Source organism: Anser anser (genome assembly GCF_964211835.1).
Source record: "Anser anser genome assembly, chromosome: 10".
Classification (NCBI taxonomy): Eukaryota; Metazoa; Chordata; class Aves; order Anseriformes; family Anatidae; genus Anser; species Anser anser.
The window spans coordinates 8294574-8314464 of NC_139730.1; the positions used below are offsets into that span (position 1 = coordinate 8294574).

The 19891-nt window shown below is 51.2% G+C and overlaps 1 protein-coding gene across 3 annotated transcripts in view; it reads left to right on the forward strand.

Annotated features, from left to right (window-relative positions):
- Positions 1–19891, forward strand: part of ACAN (aggrecan) — a 48809-nt gene that overhangs the window by 16700 nt on the left and 12218 nt on the right. For all 3 annotated transcript variants that reach the window (XM_083849798.1, XM_083849797.1, XM_083849799.1), the window contains 11 exons: positions 4886–4962; positions 5504–5875; positions 6924–7098; positions 7455–7582; positions 8183–8476; positions 10495–11007; positions 11490–11664; positions 12096–12223; positions 12368–12661; positions 13034–13228; positions 13686–17519. In XM_083849798.1, coding sequence (XP_083705924.1) covers positions 4893–4962; positions 5504–5875; positions 6924–7098; positions 7455–7582; positions 8183–8476; positions 10495–11007; positions 11490–11664; positions 12096–12223; positions 12368–12661; positions 13034–13228; positions 13686–17519 — 6178 coding nt within the window. In that variant the 5' untranslated portion in view covers positions 4886–4892. The remainder of the gene's footprint in view (positions 1–4885; positions 4963–5503; positions 5876–6923; positions 7099–7454; positions 7583–8182; positions 8477–10494; positions 11008–11489; positions 11665–12095; positions 12224–12367; positions 12662–13033; positions 13229–13685; positions 17520–19891) is intronic.

Sequence of the window (19891 nt, forward strand, 5' to 3'; positions counted from 1 at the left end):
TAGGACGGCCGGGATTTCTGTGGCAGTTTGGTTGGATTCTTCTTCCTCCACGCTGCTTGGTACCTTGTGCAGGGATGGTTGTTCTGCTGCAGGGGGGTGCTGTGCAACGTGTGCCACCTCCCGCCACAACAGCTCCCTGCCCCAGCTGTTCTCCCAGCACGAGCAAACGGAGCTTTGCAAGAAAGTCACTTGCAGGGCTGGGAGGTGTTTCTGTAGCATGGGCCTTGCAGAAAGTGTAGTGTGATCGCAGCTCCTTGTGGTGGGTGTGTGCTGTGAGAGTCAGTCCCTCCCAGTGCTCCCTGCTAGCGCTTGGACAGCCCTGAGTTAGGACTCACCCTAGGAAGAGCTCCACCACCGTGTCTACAGAACTTCTTTTCAAGATTTTTTACTAGGAGATATATATTTTCTAATAGGAGATAAGAACCTTGCCACTCAATTGGAGGCTGACAACAGCGACCTGGTAGCTTCTATGGGTTTAGTAGCCCACCTTCTACTATCAGACAGGTTACCTTGTTCGTTTTCAAAAAAACAGATGAATGAAATTATCACCAGAAACCTGTGTTATTTATGATACAAATGGTAGAGGCATTGCCTGTGTCCCCAACACTTGGCTCAGACCACTTCTCTCCTTAGCTGTTCAGCCACCATGGTGCCATCGGTACAATCCTGAGCCGGCGATGCTCCGGCCTTTGTTCTGCCTTTACTCAGCTGTGCAGCTCAGGCTCTTCCTTAGGCACGCACGATCCAGTCCCTGAGCACACACTGCTCCGCGTTGGTTCTCCCATGTGCTGAACTGTGCCTTCGTGCTCCCTGAGCATGGCTCATCTAATCCAAATCCAGACCTCTGTGGAGAGGACATCCACACCTGAGCTGATCACCCCCTCTGCTCCGACAGGCGGCGGCCATCAGTTCTGCAGTACGTGTTGTGTGGTCTGCTTTAGATGGTGCTTTAAAACTAGAAGAGTGACCCAAATCCCCCGGCCAGGCAGACCAGGTCTCCATCATATGTGCGATTGGTGTTACCTCAGCAGATCGCTGTTTTTCTTTATTTAAATCCAGAGCTGCTCCTTAAAGCAGCTGTTTGCCAGTTATCACGCCCTTGGCCGTCATCGCGGCGTGGCAGCATTACAGCACGGAGCCTCGCTGTAACAACGGGACGTGGGTCACAGGCTTTCCCAGCACTGCGAACCCTGCGTGCAGGCTCAGGGTTGGATCTCTCTGGCGTGCTTACGGGGAGTGAAAAATGGAGATCAGCACTGCAAACAGCACCCGGAGGAGTAGGTTGGGTTTCTTCCTGCGGGGAGTCAATGCTTTGGCAGAGCACACCCAAAACATTATTATTGTGATTTGTTTAACCACTGCTCACAAGGCAAAGGCATTGCCTCTGGGCTTCTGAGGATTTTTTTCCCTACAGCTAAGCTAATCTGTGGAGATATTGCAGGTCCCAGCACTTATCGTATGAGGCTACTTTTTCCATGTGGAAGATCAGCATAAGACTTGAATGAGACCAGGAGTGCACAAGCTTGTCTTAGCTTTTGGGACACAGTGAATTTCCTCCATTTAGGGCATTTTGTTCTGTGATGTCCCACTGATGTATAGGTGAACCTGCTCTCTTCCTACCTACTGCCAATGTACACAGAAACAGAAACAACCACTGTGTGGGACTCAAAACAATAGTAGCGTGCTGTAGACAGGGACCCTGAAAGAGTTTTCAGCTCCCGTTATATTTCAGTATCTCTCTTTTCTCATGTCCGCTGGCATGGCAGGTTTGGGATGGTGAAAGCAGAAATTACCTGAGCACACCCCACAACCCCAGTTCATGCCAATCATTCCAGTTCATCTCTCATTTGAGGTCAGGCTGCTCCGTAGTGGAAGCAGTGACCAGGAGGGCTCTCGATGCCCAGTCCCCCAGCTGCTTGTGCTTGTTGGAAACATTCTTCTAACTAAACAAGAATATGCTTCAATGACTGGACTTTCTTTCCTCCCAAAGCATAAAGGTATGCCAAAATGCTGAAGCTGTATCTGCTTCAAGTTCTTTGCAGTGCCTTGTGTCAGCAGTGACTGATCTATAACCAGAGGGGGCTCCTCAAAATACAGGTTAAGCCCTCATCCATCTCCTTCACCGGCAGCTTACCCCTAAATCTCTTTCTCCCTCCTGATGCCTATCCTACGCAGACTTCAGGGATGGTTGGCTTAGATTGAGGAGGGAAGGGAGTTAACTTCACAGGATGTCTTTTTGCCTTCGATCCTACAAAGCAGTTAAAAAATTTGCATGATATTCATGGCTCTTTGTACTGCCTAGAGCCAGGCAAGATTAATAATACAAGAGCAGAGATCGAAACATTGATATATTTGTATTCATGAATTTTAATGTCAGAAGAAACCATCCGGGGCTGATCTCCTCTGTATCTAGACCCTTCGAACTTCTCCCAGCTAACTCTGTACAGAACCCAGTAACTCACATTTGCCTAAGCCATTTCTTAGAAGAAGTTTTCAAGTTTGGATTTGAAGCTACCAAAGGATAGAAACTCCATTGTTTCCCTCGGTGCCAGTTTCACTGATCCATCACCTCCTGTTTAAAATGTGGGCTTTGTTTCCCGTTTGAGTTTGCTTGGCATATGGCTCCCAGCTATTAATTCTCGTTATGCCTTTCTGTTAGATTAAAGAGCCCTTCAGTACCCGCAGCTTCTGCTTGAAAAGATATTTGTGCACTATGGTCAACTTCTCAGTCTTCGCCGTTGTCATTAAAATAACTCGATTCAGGCTTCCTAGTCTCCCCACATCAGGCATTTCCTCCAGCCCTCAGATCCTCACCCGTGGATATATTCTGTACTGCTCCCTAGGACACAGCATCCCATTTTCAGTCATGTTCTGCATCCCTTGCTCATCGGTGGATAATTTTTATATTTGTTTCCATTAAAATATTGCAGGCAGATTTATCAGGCAACCTTAGAATCATTCCAACCAACAAAATCAAGTTTGGAAGCACCTGTTTTCTCTGCAAGTGCTTCAACTAAAAATAATATTATGCCTTTTCTTCAGTGCTTAATGAATTGAAGTCTGTATCAGATTTTCCATTATTTTGCCTGGAGCTGATGTCAGTCAAACCAGGGTGTATTTAGGAGGTTCTTCTTTGTATATCTTTGCTAAATCTTGGCACACTGTTCTGGTGTTCGGGACCTGCCCCAGTACTCCAGCACAGATTAAAGCTGAACAGCAGTGGGCCAGCAATTTACACAGCCAGCTCTTTAAGGACTCTTGGGCACGCTGATTTCAGCCTGTTTATCTAGAGCAGATGGTGTTTCCAATTCTCCTTGCCTGCTGAGGAGCAGAAGGCACTTCTCCATCCCCCACCCCATCCTATGGGCACATGCCCCTGCCTTTGCCTAAATACTGAGTGCCAAACCCCTTGGCCTCTCCTGCACCACCACTCCATGACAGTTGTCTTCATTCCCCTCTGCTGATGGCCAGTACCATGGCTGGTGTTTCTTTGGTTCCTATTAAGCTATACACAGGTATATACCATTCCTAACTGAAGAGACGCCCACACATACACACGACTCCATGGCTTCTCCTTGAGCTTGGCCCTTACCTCGTCTTTTATTCCCAGGCCCAGCAGAAATTGAGATATGTCTGGTTTGACGTTACCCAGCCCTACAGCTGCAAACTCAAGCCTCCTGCTTCTCCACCAACATGTTCCAGCCCTGCTCTGTCCTGTTTTCCACCAGTGTAACCGTCTCTTTTAACCAAAGGTTTCAAAAAGATGACATTTTGCAATGTACCACATTGAAATGGATGAGTGCGTGGAGGTCATTTTTTTTTCAGAAGCAAGGATATTTCAGAAGCAAGCGAGGATATTTCATGGCCCTTTCTGCCAGGCTGATAGGCATACGCTCAGGATGTTCCCTGTGAGCTGCAGCCAGCTGGGATCTTTCTGGGCCACAAGAGCGAGGCAGCTGATATTTGGACAGGTGACCAGGAGGAAACTCCAGTAATTCAGCAGGTGGGATCCTTCCTTCTGAGTCAGTGCTGAAACGCCAAACAGCGCTGGGTCGCTGGAGGATGCGTTTTTATTGGAAATATTGAAACCGACCGGAGCACTCGTGGCTATTGAAAAATCTGATGATATTATACCTCAGAATGGTTATGAATGATAATCCATTTAGGATTAATTTAGTTGGTCAAGCCTTTATTGCTTCTGCCATTCAGCGTCAGGAGGGTGCTCATTTCTTTTCCTAAAGCTTTCTGAAGTAACAGGTTGCTCTGACTGGTTGATGGATCTCAACACAAAATTTACTGGGTGGGTTAAGATGCCCAGAACTGTATCCTGGGGATTTCCTGCATCAGTTCAAGATCCATTTGCAGTTACACCTATGTATGCTGTCGGTGAAATGAAGTGGACCAAAGCACTGCAACCTTTGGCTTTTTCACCATACAGAAGCAGATTTCCCTTCAGAGCATTTTAAGGTGTACAAAATGCATCCAGGCATCTGGCCCGAGAGCCGGTGCTGGCTTGGATGGAGGATGCTGGTGAGGGGCAGCTCCTTCTGTGAGGTGAAACATTAGTGTGTGTGACGGTCCCTGTGGCGTAAATACAAAATAGCTGGTAGAATTTGTTGGAAAATTGTCTTTCTGCTCCACAGGGAAGACTGAATCACAAGAGAAAGAACAAGAGAAAAATATAATAAGTGATCTACAATGACAATTAGGTCTGTTGTACATAAGAGAGCATCTGATTTACTTGCCCAAGGGCTCCTTTCCTGTGTTCCCCCTGCCAGCCTCGTGCAGGAGGCAGCCAAGAGCATTGCCCTGCCCTGCCGCAGCATGCTGCTCTGCATGGACATGTGGCTGTCATAAATCCTTTCTCCTGTGTTGTTTCTTGCAGGTAAACTATGACCACTTTACTACTAGTGTTTGTGTGTTTGCGAGCCATCACCGCGGCCAGCACTGTGGTGCTCTCAGGTACGTGCTACAGGGTGCAGGTAGTCAGCACCAAGCAAGGTGCTGCATGCAGGTCCCACCCCCGAGCGTGGGCATCTCTAGGTGTGCCCAAAATTTGCTCTGTGTACACACAGGGCTCTTTGACAGGTGGCTGCGACCACAGTCTGTCAATGTCCTTGTGCTTGGGGAGCTGGGGAGGTAGCTCAGCCAAAGGTGGATTTAGGGGGAAACCAAGGGAATTTCATCATTCCCCCTTTTTTCAGCCCTACCAGGTGTGATCTCGTGTTGCGGGCAGTAGGCACACTGCACTAGAGCCCTTCATTCCCTTCATTCCCACGTCCAGCACTGGTCCTAACTCCCAAGAGCAACCATGGAGCAAGGGTCATTGTTGTAACTTACATTTCTGCAAAGTATTTTCCTGTAGACTAGGCCAGAAAGGGTTCGTCTGAACATGTGGGTAGGAGTTTTCATAGCAGACAGGCATAGGGATGTACAGAAGCACTGGATATTTTGGATGAAGTGTATTATCTCTGTAACCATTGCTTTGTTTGGGAACTGGCAGACAGTAGTGATGGCCTGGAAGTGAAGATACCTGAGCAGTCTCCCCTGCGCGTTGCCCTGGGAAGCTCCCTGAACATCCCCTGCTACTTCAACATCCCGGAGGAAGAGGACACCAGTGCTCTCCTGACCCCGCGGATCAAGTGGAGCAAGCTCTCAAATGGAACAGAAGTTGTCTTGCTCGTGGCCACCGGTGGGAAAATCCGCCTCAACACGGAGTACAGGGAGGTGGTCTCCTTGCCCAATTACCCCGCCATCCCCACCGACGCCACCTTGGAAATCAAGGCGCTGAGATCCAACCACACTGGGATTTACCGCTGTGAAGTGATGTACGGGATTGAGGACAGGCAAGACACAATAGAGGTCCTAGTAAAAGGTGAGACCCTGCCTTTGCTGTCTCCTCCCAGGATCGTGCTGGGCAGAAGGGAAGAAGAAATATATGGGCAGGGAAGGTGCTGCTCTCCCCATAAGCATCGGCCCTTTTGGTCAGGCCTCAGATAGGGTCACGGGCAAGTGAGCAGAAGCCATGGGCCAAGCTTTTATTTCAGCAGGTTAGCACCAGACTAAACAGAACAGAAATGACTCATGGCTGAATACATGGCAATAAAATGACTCTTCTGGCAGAAGGTGAGTTACAGAGGCAGCAAGATGACGCCCTTGTCAGGAGGTGGTGCTGGGTATGCTGAGCTATTGCTCAGAGGGGTGGAGCAGGAACAGGGCTAGTACAAAACCTTTTAATTCATCCAGACATTTTAGGAGATGGGATGCCCTCAGCTGGAGAATTGGTCTGTCCTGGAAAACCTTTCCCCACAGTCTTAAAAAGCCCACCCTATTAATAGGTGGATAAAATAAGAAAAGCTGAGTTTCCTATGATCCTTATCTTTATCACGGGTTTTGCTTTCAGTGCAAGTCAGGGAGACAGCTTCCACCACAGCAGGAGAAACCAGGAGCTTTCTGCTGGTCACAGGCACTGGAGTTTCCCTCTCACAGCGCAGGCTGGGAGCCCCCTCTTTGCGTCCCGGTGAATTTTCCACCTGACTGGTGCCAGACCAGAGCGTGCAGAGAGCCTTCCCTTGTAAAGCCCCCTGTTTATCAAAAACACAACTTACATTTTCAGATGATCCAGAGATTTTAAGTGGTATGACTTGTATAAAATAACGTTATCATTCCCTGGGTGTTTGCACGGTGGCACCCTTGGTCCTGCGCAGGACCAGGACCGAGGGGTTGCACCCTTCAAATGCACACATCAGCACAGCCCCTGCTGTGCCCACCGAGTCACCCTGGGCTCGAGATGCCAAAACACAGAAAATCAGCACAAACATCCATTGTCTCTCATCCCTTTCTCCGCATCCCTAACTCCTTTGGAAGGAAGCGGCTGGTTCCCCCTCAGCAGGCGTGCCGCTGATGCCCGTTGTGTTTTCCAGGCGTCGTGTTCCACTACAGAGCAATCTCCACGAGGTACACCTTGAACTTCGAGAAGGCCAAGCAGGCCTGTATCCAGAACAGCGCCGTCATTGCTACCCCCGAGCAGCTGCAGGCTGCCTACGAGGACGGGTACGAGCAGTGCGATGCCGGCTGGCTGGCTGACCAGACTGTCAGGTAAGGGCAGGGCTGTGAGGGAAGGGGTCCTGCGATAAACTGCCGGACGAGGGTGGTTGGGATGCAGCTGTGAAATAGCGGTTCTTGTAATTGCTGGTGTGCAGTGGGAGGTGTGGGCTGCAAGGTTTTTCGTGCCGGGGAGGGACCTTTAGGAGGAGAGCTGAGTGGACAACAGCTTAACCCCAGTCCTTCATCTCTGATGAACAAAAGAGATGCTAAGGAAAGATCCCCGAGCGTGGCTCAGCCCCCACAAGGAGGCACCTTGGCATGGAGCCCAGGACCATGGTGGGGAGAGCAGGACAGCAGATCTCCCTGCCCTGTCCCGTTCCATCTCCCCACGCACCTTCTCCCCCCAGGTACCCCATCCATCTGCCCCGGGAGCGTTGTTACGGCGACAAGGATGAGTTTCCAGGAGTGAGGACCTACGGAGTCCGCGAGACTGATGAAACCTATGATGTTTACTGCTATGCAGAGCAAATGCAAGGTGATTTGGGGGGGGGGGGGCGGGTCTTGCTAGGTGCAGAGGCAGACAAAGCTCTGTTTGTGCCTAGACCAGACAACAGTGCACAAAGGGCCTAAAAGATGGCAGGTTAAAGATGAAAAACACATCATCCCCCAGCCAGGCCGCATGTTCTCTACGATGTCTTTGTTAGACCTTGGACGATTTTAATGTCAAATGACTAATGCAGCCCAGAGGGTGGAGCTGGACTAACCTCCACCAGAGGCCATGCCATCCTGCTTGTCTCTGATCATTCATTCAGGGCTGTGATTTCCAGAAGTGTCCACCACCCATGGTTATAATAGGGACCCAATGAAATATTCAGCACATGGGAAGTGAAATTGTCCTTTATTTTCCTCTTACCCTGTGACTCCAGCTAGCTGAGTATGTTTTCCTTCAGTTATCTACTCCATAATACTCCCTTTCTTCTGGTCTTTAGAGACAGTCACAAGGTGGGGCTGCAGCTTAGCCGCAGTGCACAGGATTTTTCCTCTTATCCAGACTCAGGCTTGGGAAGGGGAAAGAGAGGGAACTGGGATTAAACCCGACAGCGAATCCCTGTGCTAACGGATGCTCTGCTTGCAGGCAAAGTCTTCTACGCCACCTCCCCCGAGAAGTTCACCTTCCAGGAAGCATTCGACAAATGCCGCAGCCTGGGAGCGCGGCTGGCCACCACGGGGGAGCTGTACCTGGCCTGGAAGGACGGCATGGACATGTGCAGCGCGGGCTGGCTGGCCGACCGCAGCGTCCGCTACCCCATCTCCAGAGCACGGCCCAACTGCGGGGGGAACCTGGTGGGCGTGCGGACGGTGTACCTGTACGTCAACCAGACGGGGTACCCGCACCCCCACTCCCGCTACGATGCCATCTGCTACAGCGGTGAGTGCAATACAAGATGTCCTTCTACCCTGCAAGCAAGGAGCAGCTCCTTGGCCACAGCTAAGTTAGCCTGAAAATGTCCCCAGTGCTTTCTTTTGTCGCAGTGCTCACCAGTGGTTTTTCTGTTCTGGTTTGAAAGAGGACCGGGAGGGACTACCCAAATATTTCTTGAAGAAACACCCAGTAGTGTAGTCTAGGAGCATGAATTAAATTAATTGCAATAATTCACACGGGTTGATGGAGGGGAGAATTTTCCACTCCTGGTCATTTTTCATCCCAGGCACTGCCAGGTAGTAATTCAGTGCGTCTGGTCACTGCAGAGCAGCACAGAGGCAAAGGGACCTGGGCTGAATCCCTCATTTATGTTCAGGTTGGAAGAAAAGAGTCCAGAAAGTGCACGGGTGCCTGTGCTGTGCAGGAAGGCTCCAGGGAGGGGGGAGCAACACAGTCCTCTGCTCCCCAGTGCCCCCACACCTTCCAGCTTTGGTAGCAGACATGGAACAGAGCCCAGGTGCTTTTTGTACAGGACTTTGAATGCTGGAAAAGAAGAGAAAAGAGAACAGATCTGACCCTGTCTAATGCTGTGATGTGGTGCAGACACTTAGTTTCCGTGCTGGGATAAATCAGAGACTGCAGCAGTCTCTGGCAATTGTAAATGGGGCAAAATTGCAGCCGGGAAGTGCAGAGCATCCCTGCGATGCCCTCTTTCTTCTAACTGCCCTCTTCTCCCTGCAGCAAGAAGGGGGCAAAGCACAGCTGTGTACGGTCAGCTCAGGGCAGCCAGCGGTCAGCATTCGAATAAGGCTTCCATCTCTGCAGAAATGATAAGAAGACGTGTTTTGAAACCCTTTTTTTCAGGCCTATTGTGCCCAGATGTAGGTGTGTTCAGTGTATCAGAAGGCCCAAGTGCCTGTCCCTGTAAAACCTCTCAGACTTCTTGGTATCCATCTATGTGGCCAAGCCGAAGACGGTTCCATCAGCACAGCCCTCCGGTTATCTCAGGGCATGCATTCAAAATTGCTGAGTACAGCCAGTCCTTGTCTGAACATCTCTGTCTAATTTATTGAATCCTTTAAGATCTAGGAGGTACGACCTAAAATGAACTATCAGGAAAATGGAATTGGAAATAAATAGAGCAGGGACAACAGTCTTAGAGGCAAAGCCTGGCAGTGTCTTGTTAGCTCTCCCCCCCCAGCTGATACTTGCCTTGCTGCATTTCTATCCCTCCCTGACCTGCTCGGTTCTGCCTGATGCTGCTCTTCAAGCCTCCGTACCTGCTGTAGGCTGACCTTCTCAGTGGAGGGTCAACAAGCACATTCTTCTACCCCCAAGGGATGTGGCTTCCGCAGGAAGGTGATTTGGGAGGGGAAAGTTTGTTTGGTGATGGAGGAAGCATGCTTGCATGTGATGAGTTCCTAGGTCCTCTCAGAGCAGATGATCCTGGCAGTGATCCTGGTGAGACTTCACGCTTTTAGTGTGAGGCTCCGGGTGTCTCCCTGTACCTCCCTCGGGCTCAGACCTGTTGTGGAGGTTCCCCCAGTCCCCTGCTTTCCTCCGGCCACCTTAAATTCCTTGCAGCGGGCACTAGAGGTCAGTGCAGACTTGGATATGGGCAAGATGCTCCCAGGAACGAGAGCTGGGAGAACAGGGAAAGTCTTCTGCTTTCCCAGCTGTGGTGAGTCATTGCCTCTAACTCATCAACATCCAAGGCCAGGCTGGATGGGGCTTTGGGCAACCTGGTTTAGTGGGAGGTGTCCCTGCCCATGGCAGGGGCTTGGAGCTGGATGGGCTTTAAGGTCCCTTCCAACCCAAACCATCCTGTGATTCCATGACTCTATGCCCTCCACGCTGGGCTGTTATAGAGCGGAGAAAGAAAAACCATGTGTTTTACAAGAACATCAGGATTTTCCTGCTAACCTCGCAGCCAGAAAACACCCAGCTCCTCCTCCAAGGCAGCCCCAGCACCGCACACCTCTCTGGACTGACCCCTGGTCATTTTGCTCTGTCTCGTGATGCAGGTGATGACTTTGAGACTCTAGTCCCGGGCCAGTTCACTGACGAGGTGGGCAGCGAGCTGGGCAGCGCCTTCACCGTGCAGACCGTCACCCAGACCGAGGTGGAGCTGCCCCTGCCCCGCAACGCCACCGAGGAGGAGGCCCGCGGCAGCATCGCGACCCTGGAGCCCATGGAGATCACCCCCGCTGCCACGGAGCTGTACGAGGGCTTCACCGGCCTGCCCGATCTCCTCGCCACCGTTGCCACAGGAGAGACAGCATCCCCAGGGGAGGAGAACGTGACCAGAGAGGAAGTCACAGGGGTGTGGGCTGTGCCTGAAGAGGTCACTACGTTGGTATCAGTCACCACTGTCACCACCGAAACGGCAGAGGTGAGCTCGGTGGAGGAGGCCGTGGGGGTGACTGCCACACCAGGGCTGGAGCCTGCCTCAGCGTTCACAGTGGAAGATCATCTTGTGCGAGTGACAGCAGCCCCTGATGTCGCCCTCATTCCCCGGCAGCCCATTTCCCCCACCGGTAAGTCAGCAGGACTCTGAGACACCTGAAGATCAGCTTCTTCTAGAGATAACTATTCAGCTGAAAAATCTGAGCTTCTGCCACCACAGAGGGCACCCAGCTCTCTGGAGGCATGTGGGCCTGTTTGGGGGTCACAGGCAGGCTGAATGCCTCCACTGAGGTGGGACAGGAGGGCTGAGGAGGGGGCTGTGAGCCACCTCAATATATGCTGGAAGGGGCTCAGGTGGCTGCTGCTTGGGGCTGCAGTGGTCATATCTGCATTCCCATGGACATCTGGCTCCAGGGAAGGGGGAAGTCAAGGTAGCAAGATCCTGGAGGAAGGCTAAAGAGATCCCCAGAGCATCACCCTATAAAACAGCAGAGCTCAATGAGTGAGGGATCTCCATCAAAGTGGGTTTGACAGGTGGCAGTCCTTACGTTGCCATCAGGAAGATCTTATGGTTCCTGTGTGCCCTGCCTCACTGTGTCTCCTCTTCCCCCAGGTGTGGTGTTTCACTACCGCGCCGCCACCAGCAGATACGCCTTCTCCTTCGTGCAAGCCCAGCAGGCCTGCCTGCAGAACAACGCGGTTATCGCCACCCCCGAACAGCTCCAGGCTGCCTACGAGGCTGGCTTCGATCAGTGCGATGCCGGCTGGCTGCGGGACCAGACGGTCAGGTAAAACCATATTGACGAGGGCAAGGCACCCCCTGGAATGAATTTTCAGACATGAGTTTGAGGCTTCACTCCAGCCTGCCCTGCTGCTCTGATCGTCAGCATTTAAAGCTGCCCTAAGGCTGTCTCATCGTATTTAGTAGTGGCCTATAGACCTTTCTTCTCAACCTGTCCAAACCCTTTCCTAATCTTTGCGAGCATCCTGCAGTTCTGAGCCTCACAGCATACTGACACATTGCAGGAAAAATGGAGGAAAAATTTGTATTCACTGCCCCGAGCTGGAGGTGCAGCTTATTTTTTTTTTCCAAGTCATGCTGGGGTCTCTGAGCACCTCTAAATGTGAAGATTTTATGTCCTGTTCCCAAATACATTGAGATCCTTCATCCAGAGCACATAAGGCTGACCTTGGGTTGCCTCCTCTCTTCCCTCTGTAGGTACCCCATCGTGAATCCCCGCAGTAACTGTGTAGGAGACAAAGAGAGCTCTCCAGGCGTGCGGTCGTATGGCATGCGCCCAGCCTCGGAGACCTACGACGTGTACTGCTACATTGACAGGCTAAAGGGTGTGTTGTCCCCATTCCTCTGAGCTCTGCTGTGGAGCAAAACATGCCCCACACCCCCACGTCTGGGGTTGGGCAGATGTACCACAGGATGCCAAGCGTGGTGAGGTTCCGAGACTAATGCTTGTCTTCTCCATCGTCCCTCAGGTGAGGTGTTCTTTGCCACCCAACCAGAGCAGTTCACCTTCCAAGAAGCCCAGCAGTACTGCGAGAGCCAAAATGCCACCCTGGCCTCTGTTGGGCAGCTCCACGCTGCCTGGAAGCAGGGGCTGGATAGATGTTACCCTGGCTGGTTAGCCGACGGCAGCCTGCGGTATCCTATCGTGAGCCCCCGGCCCGCCTGCGGGGGAGATGCGCCCGGTGTCAGGACCATCTACCAGCACTACAACCAGACGGGATTTCCTGACCCGCTGTCACGGCATCATGCCTTCTGCTTCAGAGGTACCATTTCACCCCTCGTAGGTCATAAATACCTTCCTGCTCAGGGAGCAGGATTTCATGAGGGAGCTTGGGCACATCGGGGTCCCAGTTTGGGCTAAGCCAGATTCACCAAAGAGTTGCTTCTTCTGGGAACTCAGAGACACATCCTCATAATTATGTATTTACTTTATTGTCTTGATAAGCGCTCAGAGGGAAAGTGTCACCCAATTCCCTCTGCCTCCACTTCTCTGCTCAGCCTGTCTCCTGTTATCAGAGTCTTTGTCTACTTTTTCACCATGGGTTGTTGTTTTGGTATCTGGCTCAACCCCTGTGCAGCCACTTCACCTGAGAATGCGAATTCCTGGAAACTCCCTCCATATCTTTCTTTTCCAGCTCTGCCATCTGTGGAGGAGGAGGGGGTTACCTCACTCTTTGAAGAAGAGGTGATGGTAACCCAAGTGATCCCCGGGGTGGAGGGGATACCTTCCGGGGAGGAAACTACTGTGGAGATGGAGTTTTCCACCGAAACTGAGAACCAAACAGCCTGGGGAACAGAGGTCTTCCCGACTGACGTATCGCTGCTCTCAGGTGGGTCAGGTGCTCCTCCATCTCTTGGGTCACGCTTGGCTGCTCTTGTTGGGCCAGGGCACTCCTAAAACAAACAAGCTGTGTCCTCGCATGAGGGAATCCTCTCCAAATGCATCCAAGGAATCAAAGAGGAAGCTCAGCAGTCTCCTATCATGTGGAGTTAGCTCTTCACATAACAGCCTCAGGTGCATTTCAGAGGAGTGTGCTGGGAAGTGTGGAGGCGCTCGGGACCTATGTGATGCAGTTAACAGTTATTTAAGATATTATACTCATTAACAAATTTGAGGGGATCAAAGGATTTTTGCAAGTGCCTTTATCCCAAAGGTGATTTTATTATTTTATTAGATGTCATTTGGAGGTAAAGTCAATGAGGAAGTTGTTGATAGCTTCTTTAAAATAATTTAGTAAATGATTGTCCTATCTCCCTCTCTTTGTCCCCTCCATTTTTTTTTCCCAGTGAGTCCATCTGCTTTTCCTCCAGCTACCGTAATACCAGAGGAAACAAGAACCTATGCTTCCGTCACTGAAATGCCAGTGTCAGGAGAGATCCCTGAATCCGGAGAGCATCAAGTCAGTGGTGAATCTTCAGCATCTGGGTGGGTATCTGGAGCCCCAGATACAAGCGGAGAACCAACTTCTGGAGGTTTTGACCTTAGTGGAGAACACTCAGGGATTGGAGAAAGTGGATTACCATCTGTAGACCTGCATACCAGTGGCTTTCTACCTGGAGAAAGTGGCCTGCCCTCAGGGGACCTGAGTGGCTTGCCTTCTGGCACTGTTGATATCAGTGGCTTACCTTCTGCGGAGGAAGATATAACTGTGTCTGCTTCCAGGATACCAGAAATTAGCGGGATGCCATCTGGAGTTGAAAGCAGCGGGCTGCATTCTGGATTTAGCGGAGAAATCTCCGGTACTGAACTAATCAGCGGCCTGCCATCTGGAGAGGAAAGTGGGCTCACCTCTGGTTTTCCTACCATCTCTCTTGTGGACTCCACCTTGGTGGAAGTTGTAACAACAGCACCGGGACGGCAAGAGGAGGGAAAAGGATCAATTGGAGTCAGCGGTGAAGGAGAACTATCAGGGTTTCCATCTGCTGAGTGGGACACCAGTGGAGGAGCCAGAGGGTTGCCCTCAGGAGCTGAAACCAGCGGGGAGCCCTCTGGGGTGCCTGAGCTCAGTGGAGAACCTTCTGGGGTGCCTGAGCTCAGCGGGGAGCCCTCAGGGGTGCCTGAGCTCAGCGGGGAGCCCTCTGGGGTGCCTGAGCTCAGCGGGGAGCCCTCTGGGGTGCCTGAGCTCAGCGGGTTCCCCTCGGGGCTGGATGTCAGCGGAGAACCTTCTGGAATACCTGAGGTGAGCGGTGTGGTGGACCTCAGCGGCCTTACTTCTGGTGGTGATGGAAGTGGTGAGGCCTCAGGCGTTACCTTTATAAATGCCAGCTTGGAGGAAGTGACAACCCCTTCAACCGCAGAAGCAGAAGCAAAAGAGATTTCGGAAATCAGTGGATTGCCCTCAGGAGGTGGAGAGATATCAGGCATGGCGTCTGGGAGTTTGGATGTCAGTGGTCAGCCTTCAGGACATATGGACTTTGGCGGGAGTGTTTCTGGGGTGCTTGAGATGAGCGGACTTCCAAGCGGGGTCATCGACGGCAGTGGAGAAGTCTCTGGTGTGGATGTCACCAGCGGCCTACCTTCTGGAGAGGAAAGTGGACTCGCCTCTGGCTTTCCTACAGTCTCTCTTGTGGATACCACTTTGGTAGAAGTTGTAACGCAGACATCAATTGCACAAGAAGTGGGAGAAGGGCCATCTGGGGTGATGGAGATCAGTGGATTTCCTTCTGGAGACAGAGGACTATCTGGAGAAGGGTCCGGAGCCGTGGAGTCTAGTGGGTTTCCTTCAGGGACAGGAGACTTCAGTGGAGAGCCATCTGGGGTCCCGTATTTCAGTGGAGACATTTCTGGAGCTACAGATATAAGTGGACAACCTTCAGCAGTGACTGATATCAGCGGGGAGGTCTCAGGACTTCCAGAAGTCACTTTAGTCACTTCTGATTTAGTAGAAGTTGTGACAAGACCAACAGTTTCACAGGAACTGGGTGGGGAAGCAGCTGTCACCTTTCCCTATGGTTTTGGGCCAAGCGGTGAGGCCTCTGCATCTGGTGAACTAAGTGGGGAAACATCTGCACTGCCAGAAAGTGGTGTAGAAGCATCAACAGTTTATGAAACCAGCGGTGAAACATCTGCGTATCCTGAGGTTAGTGTAGAAACATCCACAATTCAAGAAATCAGTGGGGAAACATCTGCATATCCTGAGGTTAGTGTAGAAACATCCACAATTCAAGAAATCAGTGGGGAAACATCCGCATATCCTGAGATTAATGTAGAAACATCCACAATTCAAGAAATCAGTGGGGAAACATCCGCATATCCTGAGATTAGCGTAGAAACATCCACAATTCAAGAAATCAGTGGGGAAACATCTGCATTTCCTGAAATTAGCCTAGAAACATCCACAATTCAGGAAGTAAGTGGAGAAACATCTGCATTTCCCGAAATAAGCATAGACACATCAACAAGGCAAGAAGCCCGGGGTGAAACATCTGCTTACCCTGAGATTATCATAGAGACATCCACAATTCAAGAAATCAGTGGGGAAAGTTCTGCCTTTCCTGAAATTAGCACAGAAACATCCACCATTCAAGAAATCAGTGGGGAAACGTCTGCCTTTCCTGAAATTAGCACAGAAACATCCACCATTCAAGAAATCAGTGGGGAAACGTCTGCCTTTCCTGAAATTAGCACAGAAACATCCACCATTCAAGAAATCAGTGGGGAAACATCTGCCTTTCCTGAAATTAGCACAGAAACATCCACCATTCAAGAAATCAGTGGGGAAAGTTCTGCCTTTCCTGAAATTAGCACAGAAACATCCACTATTCAAGAAATCAGTGGGGAAAGTTCTGCCTTTCCTGAAATTAGAATAGAAACATCCACCATTCAAGAAATTAGTGGGGAAAGCTCTGCCTTTCCTGAAATTAGAATAGAAACATCCACAAGTCAAGAAGCCCGGGGTGAAACATCTGGCTTTCCTGAGATTACCATAGAAGCCTCCACCGTCCATGAAACCAGTGGAGAAACATCTGCTTTCCCTGAAATTACCATAGAAGCCTCCACAGTCCATGAAACCAGTGGAGAAACATCTGCTTTCCCTGAAATCAGCATAGAGACATCCACAGTCCATGAAATTAGTGGGGAAAGCTCTGCCTTTCCTGAAATTAGAATAGAAACATCCACAAGTCAAGAAGCAAGGGGTGAAACATCTGGCTTTCCTGAGATTAGCATAGAAGCCTCCACAGTCCATGAAACCAGTGGGGAAGCATCTGCATTGCCTGAAATTAGCATAGAAACTTCAACAGTTCGTGAAATCAGTGGCGAAACATCTGCATTTCCTGAAATCAGCATAGAAACTTCGACAGTCCACGAAATCAGTGGTGAAACATCTGCATTTCCTGAAATTAGTGTAGAAACTTCGACAGTCCATGAAATTAGTGGTGAGACGTCTGCGTATCCTGAAATTAGAATAGAAACATCCACAAGTCAAGAAGCCCGAGGTGAAACATCTGGCTTCCCTGAGATTAGCATAGAAACGTCCACTGTTCATGAAACCAGTGGGGAAACATCTGCATTTCCCGAAATTAGCATAGAAACATCAACAAGACAAGAAGCCAGGGGTGAAACCTCTGCCTATCCTGAAATTAGCATTGAAACATCCACCATTCAAGAAGTAAGTGGGGAAACTTCTGCCTTTCCTGAAATTAGAATAGAAACGCCCACAAGTCAAGAAGCCCGGGGTGAAACATCTGCCTATCCTGAGATCAGCATAGAAGCCTCCACTCTCCATGAAACCAGTGGGGAAACATCTGCATTGCCTGCTGCTAACATGGAAACTGCTGCCACATCTGTGGCCAGTGGTGAGCCCTCTGGTGCTCCTGAGGGGAAGGAAATTCATGATGAAACATCGGGAACTGCGACACACTCGGTCACAGGCATTTCGGGGGAAACCTCTGTCCCAGACGTTGTAATTAGTACCAGCACTCCAGATGCTGAGCTAACACAGGGACCCAGGAGCCCTGCAGAGGCTCAGCTCGAAATAGAGCCCTCCACTCCTGCGGCATCAGGACAAGAGACAGAAACAGCTGCTGTCCTGGACAACCCCCCTCTGTCAGCCACCGCTACTGCTGCTCTGCCTCAAGCCTCACAAGAAGCCATCGAGGCGTTAGGACCCACTACAGAAGGTACTGTGCCTTCTCCTAATCCGAACGCTATGGAAGGGAAGGGGAGGGAGGGAGGGGTCGTAGCCGTTACTTTTTTGCTTCTTCTACAGCAAAGAGCATTAACACATAAGGAGACTCAAGAAGAACATCATTATGGTGGGAAGACATAAAAATGGGGGGGTTCCACCATGCATTAACAGCTCAAACCTCACGGTCTCAGTCCCTCATGCAGCAATTACTGGTGTCCCCAAAGAAGGTTGTGTTTAACGCCCTGACCACGGGGACTGTTCTGCACGGGGAATGCTCCTGTGTCGCACTGCAGCAACACAAGCACACGAGGCACCAAACCAGGTCATGTTCAATAGCTTCTGTCTTAACAGGCTGTGTTGGGTAGGTACTAATTATCCAGCCCCTGTACCCGCATCCCCAGAAGCCTTCTGCACCTCCCTCCTGCCGTTACCGGGGAGGGCAGCTGGGGACCAGCTCAAGGGGAGCACCAGGAGATGCACAGGTGGCCTTCCCCTGCTGCACCTTGTAGGAGGCATCGGTCGCTCCTCCGAGCTGCTGCTCCTGGAGGATGCGGCTGCAGCCCAGCCCCCATGAGCAGCCTGGTGGAGCTGCCAGGAACACGGCAGGGGCATCATCTGCTGCTGCCCCCCGGGTCCACAGCTGACCACTGGCACGTAGGTGGGCTCTCCCCTCCGTGCTGCTGGAGGGGGGGCTGGAAAAAGAGTATTCTGTGAATGATTGGTGAGAGCCACTGGGTGTGATATGGCTGGGGAAGGCACCAAGGCATTCACGCCCCATCTGAAATTGCTCTTAGCCATTGCTATCATCTAAAGAAAACAACATCTTTTTTTCTTCTCATGTGGAAACTAAAGCAAAGACGGCTCCACCCGCTGGAGACTTCCACCCTGGCTGAGGGACGTGGCTGAGAAGTTGGATAAGGCAGGCTGCGAGCCTCTGCCCTGTTTTGTTTCTCTTTCCGTGATGTGCTGACTTGCTGCCTGGGCCGCCGGGTGTTTCCAAGCACTTGCTCCACGGCTGCAGGCTGGCCATCAGCTGCTGCGCAGTGCCGAGGGCCTGAGAGGCAAAACAAGCCAGCTGGGGACCAAAATCTCCACTCTCCACCTTGTCACTGCTGGGTGTGACGTTTGCATCGGGCACACTGCTCCCGTCTTTGTGCTGCCCTTTGGCACGGAGCGTGGCCACCCTCTGGTCTGCGTCCTGTGCTGCTCTCTGCAGTGCAAACGGGCAAAACACACGAGGCGATGCTCACAGCAAGCCAACGCTGCCTTCTGGCAGCCCCGCTGATAGATGTGCTTCCCTCCACCCTGCCCCTTTTTGGTGCTTTAGCAGGACCCACTGCTGCCAAGTATAAACAGATACAATATTTAAATCTGAGTAGCCTTGTATGGTGAAAATGCTTCGCTAGCTTTCTGACAACCGTCCACCAAGCAGTGCTGATGTGCCGTGGAGGCATTAGGATGCTACAAGGAGAAGAAGAGCAGGGGTATTGTCATGCTTGCCAGCTGCTGTTTCTTGGCCAGGAAGGAGCCCAGTAACACAGGATGTCCCACGACATCCCTGGCCATGGCTTGGTTTCACTTTGCGGCTGCCAGTAGCAGGTTCTGGGGCATGGGCCCCACTGCAAAACCATTCATGTTTGTGCTGTGGTATAAAGGTCCTACATGTGCTTAGGTGCATCACGGCTCTGAATGGGCTGCACCTTCACAGTGGCCACTCTGCAGAAGCATGGCACAAAAAGTATCTGCTAAAAGGCCAACTCAGTTCCTTCTAGCAGAAGTAATATTCATCCTGTCCCCTTCCCATCTTACCTCCCGGACTGGTTAATCCACAGCTTGCACCACAGGCAGCTCTGGATTTGGCAAGGGTCTGTAAATGCAGGGCTCTGTGAAGCTCAGCCCAGTTTCTAACTTTGCTTCCATCCTCAAGGTAGTTTGAGCGAGTTCCCTCTGCATCACTTCTCTCTGAGACACCAGGTAATTGTAGAGCTTTGTTCAGCCCTGGTCCCACACATCTGAGGTCCCCCATCCCTGCAGAGCCCCTGCAGAGCAGATGCTGCAGGCATGGGCGAGGGCAAGGCAGTAGGGTAGTCCCAGGGCCTGGGGCTTGGGAACTGTGTACCCAAAAAACTTCTTAGCACACCTAACGAGCTCTGCTTTTGGGCCATGCTCACTGCCACGTCCTAGCCTGGAGGTAAAAACAAGTCAGCAAAGGCGGAGGCGAGGGGAAGGAAAGGAACCAGCCAGTGAGGCTCAGCAAAAGAAAAAAAATTGGCCCCAAAGTATGGTTTTATTTCACTGCTTATTCTTTTTATAAATTACCCACAAGGCGATTGCCAGATTCTGCGGAGCATTTGTTAGCCAACA